The following is an 18,332-nucleotide window of genomic DNA, read 5'->3' on the forward strand; positions in this document are numbered from 1 at the left end:
AGTTTAAATATAATATAATAATTATAATAATTAGTAATATAAGTTTATTTAAGGGTTCTATATATATTTCAAGGTTTTATACTTAACTAAGCTTACTTACTTAGCCCCCCCTGGCTTAAGCAAACAGGTAGACTTAGATATTAACAAGCGGCTTGACGGGGAATAATAGTACAGCAGCCAGCTTAACGTCAACTGACACTAATACAGTTGTCGCTGGCTCCGCAAAGGAGCTGGTCTCAAAAGGGTTCGAGATCCATACAAAAACGCGACTGATTTGACCCCGGATCGAGTACAGGATGTCTTGATCGGGATCCGCCGCCATTCGAGCGAGACGTTCAAGTTCCTTCTTCCCTGATAGCTTCTCTTTCTGTGCATTTACTTCAATATTCTCCGGGACCATTTCACTGGCCAATACGGCAAATTGAGCGATAAGGCCTTTGTACTTGGCCACCTCGTCCGACTCGCGGTTGAGGTCGTAGAATCGACCTAGTTCAGAGCTGAAATACATGGCAGCCAACGAAAACATGTATATCTCTGTCTGACGGGTTCGGCCCTCGTCTTTAAGCTTCTTGAACTCTGCAAGGGTTCTAGCTAGAGCGACAGTCCACACTTGGAAAAGTATAGTCTTTCTGTAGTAGAACTTCTCGCCGGCACCATGCTCGAGCACAGCGGCTATTCGTATCAGACCCATTACATGTGTTGTGTCGAGGTCGATGTGCAGGAGACCTGTGATGCAGGCAGATGTAAAATTGTCGAACTCCATTTGGATCTCAGCATCAGCTACTCCCCATGAGCGACCATCATCCCAGCAGTCCCAAGGCCATCTGTTGATGGGTCAGCAAAACGAACATGCAAGAATTCGTACGTGCACGAGGAATATTGCGGCCTTACTTCTTCCCTCTATAGCAGTAGTATAGTACAAATGCTTCATTCACTGTCGATTGAAGCGAATAGGAGTTGCTTTCATAGGCTGGATGTTGCCTGAGAAGCAAAGGAACTAGGGGATTCAAACGCATAATTCCTCGGTCTGTTGGGACCAGCGAATCCGGTACTCCAGTGAACTCTTCAAGCATTCCACCCTCAACAAGTCTATCTTTCACGCGATCACACATGACAGTCAGGAAGCTGCCAGCGGGTAACGGTAGTTCGAAAAACTCGACGTCTTTATGAAACAGAACGCTGAGGCTGGACAATGGCAGGTCCTCTTCAGGTTCAGCTACTTTATCGGCGCTCAGTAAAGTCTCGATGAAGACTCGGGCCTCTTCCGTGAGCTCGGTATTGTCTCTGTAAGACTCTTCCGATTCGAGTACAGCGCGCACAAGCCGAGTAGATGCAGCGTTTCTTAGGATCTTGGCTACTCTTGTGCTCCAGATGCAGAAAATGGTAAGGAGATCTTTGGAAGGCAGAACACCCATGAATGGCGCAAGTATTATAGGTAAAATTCCGTCACCCCAGCCCATACCTCGTAGACTCTCATACACACCGTCAGGATGCGTTCTGCTAGGTGGCTGTTCTGATTGATCATCGTTGTCTGAAGTCTCAAACTTCGCAGGATGCTCAGCAGGACGGTTTGAGCGAAGTCCAAGTAAGAAGGAATATATGTCTTTCGGAGCTCTGGACCAGTAAAGTCCGCTGCGAGCCATGATCTCTATAGCCTGTGGATTTCCATTGACCATCTCAACAACGGCTTCGAGGTAATCTCTCTCTTCTTGCATCTTATTCGTCGCCTCTATCTCAGGAGATGAAGAATTATCATTATCAGTAACACGGTCCCTGAAATCAGAATTCATCACCAACAGAGTCGCTGGTCGAGTTTGAAGCCCGGAAAGGTTGTATATCTTTGCCTTACTCAGCCATCGCTCTCGCTTGCGTGATGCGAGAATGACAATCGCACCAGACCTGGATAGCTTGGACGTGAGATTCATGAATTGGCCTTGTTGTCGGTTAAAGTTCGCAGTGTCGAGATCGTCAATCACTATGAGACATTTATGACTCTCGAAATGCTTATACAAAGAGCTTATATCTTCTGAGTCCGGAGTAGAGTTCGCAACAAAGTGGTGTTGCAGCTGTTGTAGCATATTATCCTTAGTAAAAGGTTCGCTCAGACTGAGGCTTATATGGATTGAATCTTCGATCATACCCGAAGCCTTCCACCATGTACGCAAATAATCCAGAAGAGCCGTCTTGCCAACGCCAGCTATTCCATAGATCAATAGAGGCAGCGGCTTTCCGAGCAAAAGTACTGATTCGATATGGACAATGTCGTGTTCTCGCCCATACAGAGAGTTAGGATGGCTTTGCTCTTGCTCAAGAGGCTTGTAGTCAACTCCCAAGCTGGTAGATGGAAGCCATTCTGGGTTGACATAAGTCAGGACCACGAAGTCACAAATGGGCATCCTCTCATCAACCTCACTTCCCCTCAAGCACTGTCGAGCTGTTCGAGCAGCTTCTCCCAAGGGGAGCTTCTGATGAATGTACCCAGTATAGAGCGATCTTAGAAATGCCTCGACATCATTTTCAGTGATATGATAGGCCAAAGTGACCACGGTTTGTATGCCACCAGTCAAAAGTACTACAGCTGCAGTCTCGACGGCGGATCTGGCATGTGGACAGGGAGCAATGACAACGTCCTGAACACCATGAAGCAGAAGAAGTGCGGCAACTTTATCGACAGCTTTCAGGTCCTCCTCTATCACTTCAGACTTGTTTTGGCTGACGAATTGGAAGTAGATTCTTGGAGTTTCGGGCTCGGATTTTCGAGGGCGCTTGTGGACGAGCAGCGTATCTAAATGAATGGCAGTGAAGTAGCCTTTCGGATGGGATTCAAGCTCAGTTTTCAGGGCACTAAATGATCCAGGTCGCACAAAAATGACGTTTGTAGAATCTCCTGCCGCCTGTAGAATGGCACGTGAGATTGGGTGAGAGAGCTTGCTGGCATGAGTGGAACGACCAGGAGCACGACATGACAACACAAGCACCCTCCTTTGCCCTTTTTTCTCCTGGTCAGCAGCACCATTGCATTTGCGATCCTGGCTGAGATGCTGGGGAGTGCCAGTAGCAAGTGTCTGCACCACGTTGACCTCTATCGGTCGCGTCCTAGGTTCCCATATCTCGAGTGCACTCATCATGTCCTGCACATGCTCACTGACCCAGTTCCCACCATATGGTGGCTCAACATGGCCTGGGACACCAGTTGCCAGAAGAAGAGGCCGGATGGTAACTGAGCTGTTTAACCCGATATAAGATCTACCGTCATGGTCTCTAGTGATATTGACGTCGAAAAGGTGCAGACCGTCCAGGTCTTTCAATTGGGAACGGTCAACATTTCGCCGGGCAATATTGACAGTGATCATTTTATTACTTCTGACTTGTGTTTGCGTCCAGCAGGCTCAAATTCACGTTACCGTTTGATAAGGAGCGAAGCCTAAGGTAGTTATATGTAGTCACCGCTGTTCACTTTGCAGGACGGCACAGTTTGCCGAGCTGCACTGACGAGAAACGAATAAAGACTGCCGCCATTGGAATTGTATACCAGAATTAGTAGAAAATGCCCACACTGGCAGGGGTTTCTTTGGGCGGCAGTGAATCTAAAATGATTTTTCAGCTCACCTAGACTAGGATAACTGTAAATGCAGTCGAATCGGTCTTAGCTCTCTTCAGTATCTTGACCTCACTTGTGATCTGTAGAATTGCTTCTTGGGCACTCCAGAACTTTACACATAACTCCCTTGTAAATCTATCAACAGAATTCCTCTTATCATCTTCGTTATCACCATGCCTACTGAACAAGCTCGGCCATCATTCTATCTACTCCCCCCAGAACGATATCTACCAGCATCGGCCCTATCAACTTGGCTCGGCCGGATCGTCAAATCCTATTCCGAGCCAGACGCAAATTTTGTGCCGGATGATCCGAAGCCCTTTGTAACACACGAATTTGCAAGAAGCACCATCGCCAACGCCAGCCTCGATGCATTATCAAAGCGGAACACGTCGTTTGCTGCCAAACTCGGCGCAACTGTCGATGTCTCCCGAGAAACCAGTAATGGCGGGGGTCTCTCGTTCACTAGCTCTGAGGTCGTCTGTGTACGTCTTCAGAATTACGATCAGGTTTTTGATCGGTTGATTCAACATGAGGAGACAAGATCTCAGCTTCAACGAATGCTAGCTCGCGGCGGCAATGCTGGGTTTCATGGTTACTGCGGTTCTCATCTGGCAGGATGCAACGTTCACGCACTCAAGAGAGCGTGGGGTCACAACCTCGGCCGGTGTTTCGGTGCCTGTGTCTACGATTGTCTCGAGCACTACATGTATCATGCTGCCCTCTGAACTCGCTGACCCAGGGGTTTCCGGGTCGCGAAGTCGCCAAGATACAGCCGAGTTCTCTGGTGAAAGCGCCGGGAGTAACATCTTTGCTCTCCAGTACAAGACTGTGCGGAGATCGGTTTTCCAGTCGTTCTTGGGTATGAACAACGGCATGATGTTGAAAGTAAAGGGTCCAGATTTGCCAGCTTCGCAGTCTTTTGCGAAGAAACACCGTGGAGATGACGAATCTGAGTCTGGGGAGAGTGATCCCAGTAGCGACGCAGAAAGCGACAGAGAGGATGAGATCGAGAGTGATGACAAGTCTAACGATGATTACGAAGCAGTCAAGAATGCTAAGGTCGTCCTGGAGATGGACGAGGATAGCATTACCTGGGCCGATGCACTCGATGAGGAGGAAGAGGGGGTGGAGCGTGTTGATATTAGCCTCGGTGAGGTAGAAATGGAGTTTATATTTCAAATTGAAAACGTAACATTTCGAGGACATAAGGAGGGGGTGCCACGAATGTGACCAGTATACTCACTCGAGCTATTCTGAGTCTCGTAGTATAGCTCTTATTCGCCAATCTTGCCAGCTTCACATCGTGGTGTCAGTGAAACTTGATGACGGAGGCGCAAGCCGGATCTTTCGTTCCCAAGATGTGCCTATATAAAGCCTCCTTGTCCCAGAACAGGGAGACATGGGTTTCGCAACTACACTTGGCTTTATAATGAAGCCCAAGTACGCCTTGTCAGGTCTGACACCAGCCATTTCTGGTGACACTTCGCTAATATACCCTAGGTGCGGCCCGAGCTGATTTCCCCAGCCCTGGGTACCCGAAGAACCTGGAGGTATTGAGTACTCCGATCAGCAAAGGTCTCACCCCATCAACGCAGGGTCGAGGAGACTGTCGAGACGGCTTCGGGGACTTTCGCATATCACTGTGGACAATTACATTGAGCTTATTGTTTATGCCACCTGAGTTTTGTGTTCTTCTCACATTGTCAGTTTCCCAAGATCCATCACAACGACCTCAGTCTTCAAACTCTACATATACTCTCTGCTAAGAATTCCCTTACAGCAAGCCTTATAGAAATGGACACTTACATGATTTCTACTTGAATATTCTGTTGATACTTTATCAAGCTGGATTATCTTATCAAAACTACAATCTCCCCTTATGCCCTGACTTCAACTTCTCACGCGCTCGCTCCAGGATCCCTCTCGCCCGTGGTTCAGACCGTTCATCATATGCCAATATGCCCTCCCCTAATGAACCGCTCATACATAACGCCTCTGCCAAATCCCATGCATCACATAACGCCAGGTTAGCTCCACAGCCAGCAAAAGGCGTCACAGCATGATTAGCATCGCCAATGAAAATGACGCCCATCTTATCAATATCGCCATGAGTGAAAGCCTTCTTGTCCTTTGCGTTGATAGCAAACACAGTCTTTGGATCCGTTCTTTGCACAATATCTCTGAAAGGGTCCTGGAACCTATCCCCAAGATCGAGACTGCGATTTATAACTCCTTGTACCATTTCGTCATTATCAAGATCCAATCTTGGTACTTGTTCGTTTTCGAGGTTACCGACGCCCCACACAACGCTATTCTTGTCGACTGGAGAAAAGAAGCAAGAAACCCCGGTTCCTGATAGCATAAAACCCCAGTCTTTGTCAATGGGCGCTGGAGGAGTCCCGTCAAATCGGGCAATGCCACCTCGGAGAATTGCACCGGCAAATTCGAGGTTGTCGTTGGGTCTAAGGTTTCCTCGGAGTTTGCTGTTCGCTCCATCAGCGGCAATAAGCAGGTCACAATCTTCCTCGGTGATGGTCTCATTGCCGGGGTTTCCACTCGCGACTTGAACCCGCACACGTCCCTGGTCCGTTTGCCTGGCTGAAATGCAGCGTGAGTTCCACTGGACCGAGTCTTCCGGCCGGAGGTTATCGTGGAGGACCTTCCGCAGATCCTTGCGTGCTATCCTAACGCTGGAAGATGGCAGCTCTTCGATTGGCTCATGGCGGAAGCTTGCGTGTTCATGCCAATTGGGCCCCCATATCTTGAAAGCACCCTCTCCGTTGAGTCCAGACACAGCATTATCTACAATTTGGTCAATAAGACCGAGTCTCTTCAGGGCAATGAGACCTCCCGAAGTGTCATGTCCGGTAAGAGATAATGTGTAGCCTTCACGCTGAGCGCTTATGTCGGGCGAGTCGCGGTCGTAGATGATGATCTTGGGCTCCTTGAACTTGGGATTCCATAATTCACGTAGTCCAACAGCGAATGCTGATCCAGAAACACCACCGCCAGCGATGATGATGGTTTTGCCTTGGAGAAAGTGATGTTGATGTGATGAGTCGTCCATGGTTATGTTTGGTATTGGAGAAGGGGAGAAAGGCCGGCAGATGCCGTTATATAAGAGAAACCTACCATGGCTTACGCACTCAAAGTAACACGAGGTTCTCATATACAGGAGTGGCTCACTCACTACATGCTGTGGATGTTGACTAACAGCATCGTGGTATTTATTTCTCACTGACGATGCATACACTGATTACCCAACTGGGTACACGGATTTCCTAATTGAGACATGACCGGGGTGGATGAGACTACGACTGTAACTTCAGTTCTATTATTCAGGACTCGGAAGTTCAAATCATATGAGAATCGCAAGATTTCTTTGTATTTGCTCTCCCTTGTATTATTCGGCAGTTCTTCACTGTCACCGGGTCGGTAGTAGTCCGAGGTCGGAAACCTTGTTCGGCAGTTTGTGATCAAGAGGCTTGGTACTTACGTCTGTTATTCACATGCGCCGTTTGGTCCTTATTAGATGCGGAGCTTGCCTTGAAGAATCAGTATACCAATGCATCATACCTTAGTCAAAGCCACCTTATATGTACTGGACACATCATTCACTTACTCACCAGAGGATGTACATCCATCCATTTAGGTTCGTGAGTACCACGGTAAGCAGAAGGCCGAGGATCACACCAAAAGGTCGAGAGGGCCACTTGCTACCGGGCTCAAGGGGCCTTGAGCGGTATATTTGATAAATACTGCTAGGACTCATTAGTTTCGACCAAGTAGGCATTTCGTATACTTACAAATTCTTCATTCCCCAGCTAGCGAGTAGCGGTGATTACATTGACGAGTTACTTGATTCGTTCCTGATTTGGGTGCCGTAGAGCCAATCAGATTGCTTCGTATAGAGCCAGTAAGCCAAAACGGGAGGCATCTCTATCAAACTATCGGTACGAAAGACTTTCTAGTTATAGTGCACATTATATAGCATTTCATTGATACCATGATAATTTGTTTCCCCCTTTACGGATTAATTTGTTACTTCAAGATCTCTATTCGGAAGTGGTTTGGTCTCAAAATGCTAGAATTGACACCATGACCCCGCATTGACACCCGCTCCCCTCCATCACCAGAAACCCCACCAAAATATTATCATCATCATCACCAACCTTCATAAAAAAAACCTTCACGTCCAGTCCCTCTCTGCCACGATGGCGTCCGATCTCTCTGCCCCTCCTGTCCTCTCAACTCCCGATGACCACATCCTCGAAGTTCCCGCCGCCGACTCCATCCCAACATCCACACTCTCCGACGATGCCCTCCGCGAAACGTACGAGGTTGTTCGCACAGCCGATGAGATCCGCGCTGGAGGATGGAGGCGCATCGGTTTACAGTTTCCGGACTTTATGCTGGTAGACGCTCCTCGGGTTGTAGAGGCTCTATTGAAGGAACTCAGCACACATGATGCGCAGGAAGAGGGCAAGGCTGAGAGGAGGATATACATTCTTGCCGACAGCAGTTACAGCGCCTGCTGTGTGGATGAGATAGCTGCCGAGCACGTTTCAGCAGATATGGTAGTCCACTACGGTCGAACGTGTCTCAGTCCCACGAGCCATCTTCCTGCGATATATGTTTATACCACGCACCATCTCGATTACAAGGTGACATTGGAGGAAATCAAGAAGGAGTTCAGCGACAAGACAGTCAAGTTGGTCATAATGGCCGATCTAACATATCAAAATCATGTTGACAAAGTGGTTTCCCTCCTCAAAGACGAAGGATATACCAGTGTTGTTTCCACAGCAGTAACACGCGACCCGGCCGCCTTGATACCCAACCGCAAGATCCTTTCCGACGAAGCTCATAACGACCAACATTGGAAGGCCTACTCGATTATCCACATCTCCGACCCGCCCTCTGCACTTCTTCTCGCTCTATACTCGCGATTTGCCTCCTTACACGTCCTCGCCACGCCATCTTCAACGCTCGAGAACCCCACCATCCGTACAGCAGGTCTCCTTCGACGTCGATTTGCGAAGGTGCTATCGCTGGCTTCCGCCGGTGTAATCGGTATCCTCGTGAATACACTTTCAGTCGCAAACTACTTGAGCTCTATCAATACTCTGCGCGACAAGATCGCTCGTGCAGACAAAAAGAGTTACACCATTGTCGTGGGAAAGCTAAACCCCGCGAAGCTGGCTAACTTTGCTGAGATTGAGGGTTGGGTTGTAGTCGGATGCTGGGAGAGCGGCTTGGTAGAGGATGATGCTGGATACTGGCGACCAGTTATCACACCTTTTGAGCTTGAGGTTGCGCTCATGAGCGAGGATGAACGGGTCTGGGGCGGCGAGTGGTGGGGTGGTATTGAGAAGCTTGGACTGAACGATAAGCCTCAAGATGCGGTCAACGAGTCCAAGGATGCTGCCGTGCCAGAAGAGGATCAGTTTGACGATGTCGCTGGAGGCGTTGAAGGAGAAGAATCTGCTCCTCCCGAGTTTGACATGCGCACCGGCAAGCTCATCTCATCAAGTCGACCTATGAGACTTCCAGTTCGCAGCGGCCCCTCTACCACCAACACCACGGAGGCGATTGGCGACAGTCCCGCCGGTACAGCCAAGCAGAATGATGCTCTTATCAAGCGCAGCGTTGGCGAGTTGGCGAGCATCAACGGTGTCGCGAGTCCTGGAGCCGAGTTCCTTCGCTCTGGTCGCACATGGCAAGGATTAGGCACCGATTTCGACAATGAAGCAAGCACATTAGTCGAGGAGGGCAGAAGCGGTGTTGCTCGAGGCTATCAAGTTGGAGAATCGGACAAACATTGAAGGAAGGTTACATAAAAAGTGATACCATTTAGCATAACACGGCGTTGGGATGTAGACAAAAGTAAAAGGCGGCGAATATTCATGGTTCAAAAGATGTGTTCTGGGGTAGTACGCTCAATGTTCTTTTCGTCGCTCATGTAACAGTTAAGTCATATTATATACAATTGAATCATCCACCGAAGCAGCCTCCAGGGCCTATGCTGCGGCATACCCGTATCTAATCCTAGCCCATCCCTTACCTGAGCTTCATTATCCACCTCCGAAGCACGGGAGACAAAGAACCGTCATCAACATTGTATCATGTTGGTCGTCGTCAATCCATTCGATTCCATCCAAAGAATAAGAAATATGTTCTAGGAGAAGTCATAATGCATGAGGCCGCTTTCCTTGCGGCGATCGTAACAGGGTCTCTTGACCCTTCCCCATAATGCTCCCCATGCGCAGTCTTTCATGGGGCGAAAAAGGATTGGATCCCTGGCGCGGAGCACGATGTGTTGTTACTCGAGCGCCCATATCTAGTGCCATGGGACAAACGGAAAAGCTGGCGAGGCTGCGATCTCGCGGGTCATTCATTGGGTCTTGGTATTGTGGTACTTGGGCATACGTTGCAGTGGAGCATTGATGCATTGCCGAGAAAAGCAAACTGGCGGTGTCCCCGGATTACTCGTTTTTTAAGTCTGTGCTTCTTACGAATCGCATAAGCAGGATAAGGTTCCTAAACGTAGACACGTCGGGAGTGAGGGCGGCTGCGGCTGCTGTAGCGAGAGCCAGAGCGGGAGCGGCTTCGGTGGCTGTGACGGCTGGAGTGGTAAGAACGGCGAGAAGAGTGGTGACGGTCATGGGCACTCATGTGTCCGCCGTGCATGAAAGCGACAACAGAGGTAATGGCAAAGAAGATGATGTTCATAATGCCAAATGCCCAGCAGGCCTTGAGCATAGAGCAGGGCTTGTTGTTGACGAGGTCATAGCTGGGGCCAATGACCCTTACATCGCCAGCCGAGAGGTCCCAGTCGTCGCCACGTCGAATGCTGACACAGTCGGTGTTGCGTACGTAGCGGAGGTAGTAGACGGCGGCGATGAAGGCACCGAAGAAGAGGGCATCAACGAATGCGACAAAGTGCGCGTTTGTCGATGAGCGGTGGTAGCTGAAGAGGGTAAAGATTGCCCAAGCAAGCGCGAGAACCGAGACAATGAAGAGGATGAGGATTGAATCGGGAGTCAGGGCGTTTTGCTTGACGAATCCATCGACGAACCAGGCAAGCATACCCATGCAGGGGATCTATTGATTGTCAGTTAGCCTGCGATCTGTAGGAGTATTTGCATTCCTGTCACCTACCAGAGTGAGGATCTGAAGGATCCGAAAGAAGACGAAGAACATTGCGAAAAACATCTTGGCGGTCTTGAACAACTTATGCAGCTCTATCTTGATAATATCGCACAACAGTCGCAGATGATAAGATGAGTTGCAATGTTGATGCGCTCAAGGAGAGCGGGGAGCTGAGAGAGATGGCGTGCGCGGGGGACTTATACGCTGCTTGAGTGAGTGAGTGAGTGAGTGAGTGAGACACTAATTCAAGCAATAGATACAAGTAACGCTATCAGACTGAGTCGAGTCAAGTCAAATCAAGTTGGTGACAGATTGAATGGAGGAATGAGAGAAAGAATGGAGGAGGGAGGGAGGGTGTGCGGGAAGAAAGCTCTATTTTGTAGCTCCCACGAATGCAAAGCAACTGCAATCGTCCATCCAAACTTGTTCCCATCCTTGCTTGGTCTTGCCCAAAAAAACCCACGATTCAAGGTGGTTGGTGCTGGAGAAAGAGATGGCGCAGGACAGGACAGGACAGGACCACGCACGCCCAAAAAGAAGCCCGAAAGGGTGGGATAACCCTTGTAAAGGCCACCCCTGTAATTGCAGGATGTTAGTGGTTGGGCCGTTAGAGGGTAGGGGACCTTTTGGCTCTAGACCCTTGTAAGTTTAGCGATCTGGAGACCGAGCTGCGTTTCTTCTAGGGCCGTCGGGTTCACGAGTTTTTTGGTGTGTTGAACCATCTCGAGCCTGAAAATGGAGATGAAAGGTTTATGCGCTGTTTTAAGTTAGTCTCTCCCCAGGCAAGGATTGGATCATTGATCATCTCCGTTAGTTTGTCGCCCATTCCCCCAGACTTCTTGTTCAGCTTCGATTTTGACCGGTCATGCCGAAATTGGAGCATGACGTCGACTTGCACTAGCAATGCAAGCACTCAAGCAGGCAAGCAATTGAAGATTGATCCAGATCAATTGTATTGCAAATCAGGATAAGAACCAGTCCCGCTATCAATTTAGCCAACAGAATAACCAGCAAGGGAAACAGGTCGAGACCCTTTCGTGTTGCGACGTCATCAGAATTGAAGAGGCTGGTAAGCTCACACATGCCCAAAATGGTAATAAATACTAGAAAACAGGTTGGCTGTGTATAAACCAGCAAGAGAGTTACAACCAAAACGAGAACAACCAGCCGACCAATTACGAAAAAACCCCTAGTCAACACCTGTAGCGTTATTCTTCAAGTGTCGCAGATTCGGTGGCTGGTAAATCATGCATCTCCATCGCCATCGTCGTTTAATTCAGGAACACAAGACAATCTGAGTACAGCATGCATCACGTCTTATGCATGGCGCCCTGGGCTGGGCCGTTCCGCACGTTTTTCCTATCCTGTCCTTTACATACGTTTCAGAGATCAACTGATATGCGAACTGGCTATCGAGCGATGTCCTCTTATTTCGGCAGATCCGCATAGATCAGCATTGAAACAGCGGGTAAGATACTCACTCGCCCATGTTTCAAATCGGTGGCTGGGGATCGTGATCAACAGGTACCATCTGACCTTGATGCAGTTCAGCGGGGGGCCCAACTTCTCATAAATCGTCTATTCTTGTTCATTAAACGGTATTAATTAATTGATTAAGTGTACGTGCATCCATAGTCCGTCGTTACAGGACTCTCACTCTCTCGGTTCCTCCGCATCCTCTCTCGAACCCTTGGGCTGATGAAGCCCGTGCCGAGAGACCCACCTGCCGCCGTGTTTCGGTCCTCTGCGGCGCCGGGCGAGTTTAGCTGAATCGGGAAATCATTGATCAGGCTCATATCAACGTCGTCTCCATACTCGTCACTCTCAGCAACTCGTTCTGTCTCTGCGACCCAGCAATACGATCTCTCATGCGCTCCTTGGCCAACGCCTTCGCTTGTTCCTCGTTTCCACGGCGGTATCTTTGCTCCCTCCAGTCTTGGGCACAAGTGATAATCGACCTTGTCGCTGTACTGCACCTTCTCATCATCAACAGAGACGGAAGCAAGCGATTGAAGAATGCCATAAATAAGAATCCAGCGACTACGTCTCGCAGTAGCTGCATCCGTGTCTCCAATGTCGTCAGTCTTTTCGAAGCGCTCAAAAGCATCAGCGAGTTTAATCTCCGGCTCATCGAAGCCGGTGTTTTCAGTATAAGCAAGTCGTATCCTTTCCTCCAGCGCGCTCATTTGATCGCCTCGAGTCTTTGTGGTGCCTCTTCGGAATGAACCAGAAGCCGAGGTCGATTCTGGCAGTAAAGGAAACGGATGAGGAATATGAGGGAACCGATGCTTGTTGTCAAAGTCGAGAAGCATATCCGTCAAGTGCATCTCCCTCGTGTCTACATCAATGGCCCTCCTCTTGCTCTTTGACATCATCATCAATCTGCTTCCAAACTGTATATCCAATGATCCCCAGACGATGTCTCTGTCGACCATGCAATCGTACAACTCCCCGAAATCCTTTTGGAGCTTCGTAGCCAACGTCCGAGTCAGCCAGGTTTCAGGTCTTGAGGAACCGACGGATCGGCCAGAGCGACTATCAGACTGTGACGGCGGCCAGGATCCGTATTCCTGTTCAAAATGCTGTAACAACATGTCCTTCAGCCTCTCAATCGCCCTCATCTCCGATCCTGTCTGGGGAGTGAAGGCCCAGATGTCTTGATACCTGAAGCCAGCCAATCGTTCCTCCGCAGCTTGAACACGATACTGCATCTCGTGACTCGCCATTTCCATAAGTTTTCTTGTGTTTGTGTTTATCTGTTTGAAGTCTTTGTACTTCTGCACGAGATCAAACATGCCCACGCAATGCGTGAAGCACTCCCTCCATCCTTCCTCCCACCGCACATCCGGCTCTTCTGACCAGATAAGCAGTGACACCGCCAAAGCAGGATTGTTTCGTACATCGTCGAGATCTCGGTTATAGAGATACCTCACTAATTGGCCGACGTTGTCGTTATTCGGAGGCATGTAGCTATCCAGTCTTACATGAAGATCAGATAGAGCCTCGTGAAGCGAAAGGCCCACCATTGAGGCATTGAGCAGCATGGCAAAGAAGTTGCGCGTTGTGAGCTGATGACGGAGTTGGTCGATGCTCTTCATGTTCTGCGGGGGCGGGAAATGCATCTCGTAAAGAACTTGTCCTCCCATGTCTCCAATGCTGGTGCGTCCAGATGCAGGCGGTGTTAGTGGTGAATTCCGGAATTGTTGGCCAAGGTTTCTTCCATAGGATTCAGTGTTTGGTGAAGGCGGAGAATGCATATATCCATCAATCAAACCTTCATCCAGTAGAGAGATGAGATACCGACTGTTGATAGCTTCAATAATATGAGACGAAACACGCATCGACGGCAAGCTCTGGCCTTTCTTTCCAAGGTAGATCAGGACATCCCCATTGGGATCCCAAAGCTCTGGATCTTTTCGAAGCTTGTTCCACTTGGTGATCGGCCGACCTCCTCCACACCAACGCCTGATCTGAGGTGGTGGTGCAGTAGGTACCTGTGGAATCGGAGGTAGTTTTGCGGTTGGTGGTGGTCCCATGGGAGGTAGACCAAATGAGAGTTGTGATGTTGGCGTCAACGGCATCTGACTTTTTGAGGTTGCATAAGAAGATGTTGAAGTCAAAGTCGTATCTGTTCGAGCAACAGATTGTGAGTCCCAGCCGCTGCTCTCGTTGGGACTAGGGCTCGGCATGACGGTCGGTTGCAATGTTTCCACGCTTGGTCGGCTTCCATTGCTGTCTTGATCGATCGGTTCCTCTTCCTTTTCCTTCTTTCGGAATGTAAAGGTTTTTGCTATTGTCTTTCGTACATCGTCACTTCGCTTGTCGAGCATCGTTCGTAGTCCACTCCTCTCAATAGTCCCATACTCGTCTGGCACTGTCGCTCTCCTCGGTTTGTTATGAACCCATTCCTCGGCATATTGACTACTCGTATACGCATCTCGATTCCAATCTGGCGACATCATTGATCTTCCTCCCCTACTTCCCATCGGTATCGAGACATTTGGTGGTAGTTGATGCGGAAATCGAGCCGCAATGGGTGTCGGGATATTGGGTGGTATCGAGTGGTCAGTAAAAAGCTCTTCACCACTTGATGAAGTGGCTACCGATTGAGCTCGTCCATGTATAACTGGATCCTTGTTTTTCGCTTGGGTTGTTTTCTTGCGCGCGTATGCGCTTCGTGCCGACATTTTGTGTGATGTGAAGTCGATGAGGATGTAAGTGGCGGATTGGCTGCTGAGACGTTTTTGGGGAAACACAAAGCCAAAGTCTAAGATGAGTCTATAGTAAATGGAAATGGCGCCTAGTAACTAATCTTCTCTTGATTATGAAGTAATTGGCCATGAGGAGGGTGGTGTGTTTGCTCGCGAAAGGGTTGTGTCCAAGTCTCGTAGGAAGACGTAAAGGAGGGAACCAGAACATTGAAAAGAAAAAGCAACGACAGTTCTGCTCCAGGATTATTAGCCAAGCAATGGCATTTCGGCCGGAAAGAGAAACTGGCAGGTAGAGTTCAAAAACAGCATCAAAGCCGTTGCGGAGAGGTCTAGATCCCTCAGACCTCTTACAAGGGGACGGCTGCAGACGTGCGATACTACGCTGTCAACTGGGCAGTTGAGTATGAGCTACGCCCGCAACTCTTTGGAGTTTTAGTTTTGGCTACCGCTGATGTGCGCAGGCTTCCCTAGCGCAAACTTCAAAGGTAGTTGACAGTAGCTCTCCGCGGTTCCAGGTGTCAAATGAGCCGAAGCCGGAATGGTCGGCATACAAGAGAGACAGAAGAAAGGCCTGTTAGATAGAGAGGCTTGTGAAAGATGCCATGTGTTGAGGCTCTTTCTGAGATATGCTGAATCCGCGTCAAGTCCGGGGAGGCTTGAGCCAAGATGGTGTTATCTCTTGTCTCTGACAACAACAAAGACCAGGCAGGGCAGTAAGCAAAACGCCATGAAACGAGTGATTCATGATCTATCATTAAAAAGCATCTCCGAGTCCAGAAAAAAACGTGTCGTTCTCCTGCAAATCATCATATCCCAAAAGCCACTTGGCGGAAGGCGACTGATAAGCATCCATGCCGATAATCCCAGCACGGACGGCCTATCAACACCTCCATGATATCGCTGATAAGCATAGCAGCACCACGACGAAAAGCAGTCTAGGTAAGGTAGGTAGGTATAGATTTGTATGCCCACGCTGTCAGTCTCACTCATCAAGGGATTGCTATAAGGGGAATAACGCGTCCTGAAGAGAGTGGCATCGCTTATGCGGGAGCCGTCACTCGGGCCCCCATGATGAGCGGACGATCAAATCTTATTGCTTTTCTTTTCACGTGTGAAAGGCCTAAATAAGATGTCTTTGATAACGAGTCGTGGTCGAGTCGAGGGCTAATAAGAGGGTTGTTATTGAGTGTGGTTTGTAATGGGTCAGACAAATCGCCCAGGGTCTCGGTTCTCGGGTCACTACTATAACCCACATTCCCCCCGCGTTGACAAGGTCCTTATCAGATGGGATACTGTATGTATGTAAATATGTGTGTAGAGATATTGAATGATACAAGCACTTGCGCAGAGAGGGAAACAAAGCCGAGGTAAGGATAAGGCTATTCCGACTGCCAAAAGGATCATGGCGTTGATTGTATCAGTTTGCCAGGATTAATCGTAACTGATATGTGAGCCAGAGCCAAATGAAGCTATCTAATCATCCTTGACCCTATAACACCGAACTTGCGTTTACGGCAACATTTATCCGAAATACTAATGACTATCCGCAGATAATAAAATGACCAACTGTCAGATTGAGAGAGAGAATAGGTGTCAATTGACTAGTATCTTCCCCGTAGGCCAGTCTAGCAGATTGGAGACAAGCTCAACATTGAGCTGTCATTCGAAACGATTTGACCGTCGATATTTACCCTATACACACACAATCTCGGCCCTTGTTCGATATGAGTCAATTTTGGTGATGGTGATGCAATGTCGTAGGTTCTCGTTGCATATCAGCATGACCATTACAATAATTCTCTTCGGGGACGTAATTAATTGTCCAAGGTCACCTTATGAGATCATGCTGCGAACATGCACTCTTGATTGACATGGACACCACCAACTTTTAGTATGTAGCTTCGTGCAGCCAAGTGAAATGACGTAAAGTGGAGGAGACATCTTAAGCTCGGCAGCTATAGCCGGTGACTCCCGGTATGGAGATGGAAATAAGCGTCAGATGCAAGTGTAGATCAAGTATATCTCCAATTGCGTGTCAACGGAGACGTTCAGTCACGGACATGAAGAGTACAACAGCGATCGCATCACGTAGAATCATCAATGATAGTTTTCCTTTCTCAACCATAACACACTAATACACCATAACTATACAAAATGTTAATCATATAATCGGGCGCTTCTGACGAGCCAGTCAGTTTCTGAAGGGTATCTTGCGGCCGTATCGCATAAAAAAAACAATTTAAAGACAAGACAAATCCGACTACCGCCACTCCATTTCCAAGTTACGTTTCCATTCCGCTAACTCATTACATCCTCAATCGTTTAGACACCAGAGTGATGACCAGGCTTGGTATCGGCGTGAGCAGAGTGACCGCGCGATCGCATAAAAGCAAGGCCCTCCATGATGGTCAGTCCAGTGAAGATGGCCCAGATGAAGTAACCGAAAGCAACGGCGGCTTGAGCGCATTGGCAAATTGTGATACCATGACATTTGGGAACACCGATGTGAGCAGCGAGAGCGGTGGCGCCGGCGAACCAGAAGAGCGTGGTGAGGGCGAGAACACCGAGAGCGACCATGCTGTGGTACATGCGAGGAGCGAAGAGAGGCGTCAGAGCGAGATAGAGGAGGATGAGGATAGACCAGACGACGCAGAAGAGCAGGAACGACACCGAAGCAGGAGAATCACTCCACCAGGTGCTGGTAGCATCGACGACTGTGGAGTTGTTAGGTGAGCTCGCTCATTGAAGAGAAAAGAGAGAAAGGTTCGGCACTTACGGTATGCGGTGAGGCCCAACTCGATGATGAGAAAGACTGCCAGAACGGCGTGAATGATGGTGATGATGCCCATGGCCATGGTGAATACGATGTCGATGTCGTATGATGAAAGCTGGACAATCTATCGGATTGAAGGTGAAGATAGGTAGGGATGAGATATCTGCTGCTGAGTAGGTAGTTCAGTTGAGTTGAGTGAGATGAGTGAGGTGAGTGAGGAAGAGAGATGTGATCGCCAGCAAGAGGAGGGGTCCAGCAGGGGGATATAGCATTTAAATCTATGTACGGGCGGCAGCTTCGGGGTCAGGCTAGTAGGAGTAATGGTCAATGACGGACAGTGTCAGTCATGGATGGATGGATGGATGGGCCCATCCATTCAAGGCGAGACAAGACATGACAAGACACTTGAACCCATACCAAACCGAGCCAAACCGAGCCAAACCAAACCAAACCAAACCAAACCAAACCCAACAGGCCAAGCCAAGATCGAGGCCAGCCCAGCCCAGTTCACTTCAGCCGCTGGCAGCGTCAACAGCTACAGCTAAGAACCTCTACGTCAGTGAATCATAGCGTATTCGGCAGTCACCTATAG

General features: G+C 48.9%; 7 protein-coding genes across 7 annotated transcripts; 2 read left to right on the forward strand and 5 right to left on the reverse strand.

Annotated features, from left to right (window-relative positions):
- Window positions 1-133: 133 nt before the first annotated feature.
- On the reverse strand, window positions 134-3,353 carry FSUBG_13832 (uncharacterized protein; the record flags this gene model as incomplete). Its single annotated transcript, XM_036678765.1, has 2 exons — window positions 134-824; window positions 892-3,353. 2 exons carry the CDS (start codon window positions 3,351-3,353, stop codon window positions 134-136), a joined length of 3,153 nt encoding a protein of 1,050 aa, XP_036530698.1.
- Window positions 3,354-3,774: 421 nt separating this feature from the next.
- FSUBG_13833 (uncharacterized protein) lies at window positions 3,775-4,834 on the forward strand (the record flags this gene model as incomplete). The annotated part of the gene is made up of 2 exons (XM_036678766.1): window positions 3,775-4,294; window positions 4,344-4,834. The coding sequence occupies 2 exons, from the start codon at window positions 3,775-3,777 to the stop codon at window positions 4,832-4,834; spliced, it is 1,011 nt and encodes a 336-aa protein (XP_036530699.1).
- Window positions 4,835-5,468: 634 nt separating this feature from the next.
- FSUBG_13834 (salicylate hydroxylase) lies at window positions 5,469-6,671 on the reverse strand (the record flags this gene model as incomplete). The annotated part of the gene is made up of 1 exon (XM_036678767.1): window positions 5,469-6,671. The coding sequence occupies one exon, from the start codon at window positions 6,669-6,671 to the stop codon at window positions 5,469-5,471; it is 1,203 nt and encodes a 400-aa protein (XP_036530700.1).
- A 1,147-nt stretch (window positions 6,672-7,818) lies between these two features.
- FSUBG_13835 (diphthamide biosynthesis 2) lies at window positions 7,819-9,429 on the forward strand (the record flags this gene model as incomplete). Its single annotated transcript, XM_036678768.1, has 1 exon — window positions 7,819-9,429. One exon carries the CDS (start codon window positions 7,819-7,821, stop codon window positions 9,427-9,429), a length of 1,611 nt encoding a protein of 536 aa, XP_036530701.1.
- A 715-nt stretch (window positions 9,430-10,144) lies between these two features.
- FSUBG_13836 (uncharacterized protein) lies at window positions 10,145-10,807 on the reverse strand (the record flags this gene model as incomplete). Its single annotated transcript, XM_036678769.1, has 2 exons — window positions 10,145-10,708; window positions 10,766-10,807. The coding sequence occupies 2 exons, from the start codon at window positions 10,805-10,807 to the stop codon at window positions 10,145-10,147; spliced, it is 606 nt and encodes a 201-aa protein (XP_036530702.1).
- Window positions 10,808-12,369: 1,562 nt separating this feature from the next.
- FSUBG_13837 (uncharacterized protein) lies at window positions 12,370-14,943 on the reverse strand (the record flags this gene model as incomplete). Its single annotated transcript, XM_036678770.1, has 1 exon — window positions 12,370-14,943. One exon carries the CDS (start codon window positions 14,941-14,943, stop codon window positions 12,370-12,372), a length of 2,574 nt encoding a protein of 857 aa, XP_036530703.1.
- Window positions 14,944-17,289: 2,346 nt separating this feature from the next.
- FSUBG_13838 (uncharacterized protein) lies at window positions 17,290-17,822 on the reverse strand (the record flags this gene model as incomplete). The annotated part of the gene is made up of 2 exons (XM_036678771.1): window positions 17,290-17,681; window positions 17,744-17,822. 2 exons carry the CDS (start codon window positions 17,820-17,822, stop codon window positions 17,290-17,292), a joined length of 471 nt encoding a protein of 156 aa, XP_036530704.1.
- Between the last annotated feature and the right edge of the window lie 510 nt (window positions 17,823-18,332).

The sequence above is a fragment of the Fusarium subglutinans genome (genome assembly GCF_013396075.1).
Source record: "Fusarium subglutinans strain NRRL 66333 chromosome Unknown NRRL66333_c0000405, whole genome shotgun sequence".
Classification (NCBI taxonomy): domain Eukaryota; kingdom Fungi; phylum Ascomycota; class Sordariomycetes; order Hypocreales; family Nectriaceae; genus Fusarium; species Fusarium subglutinans.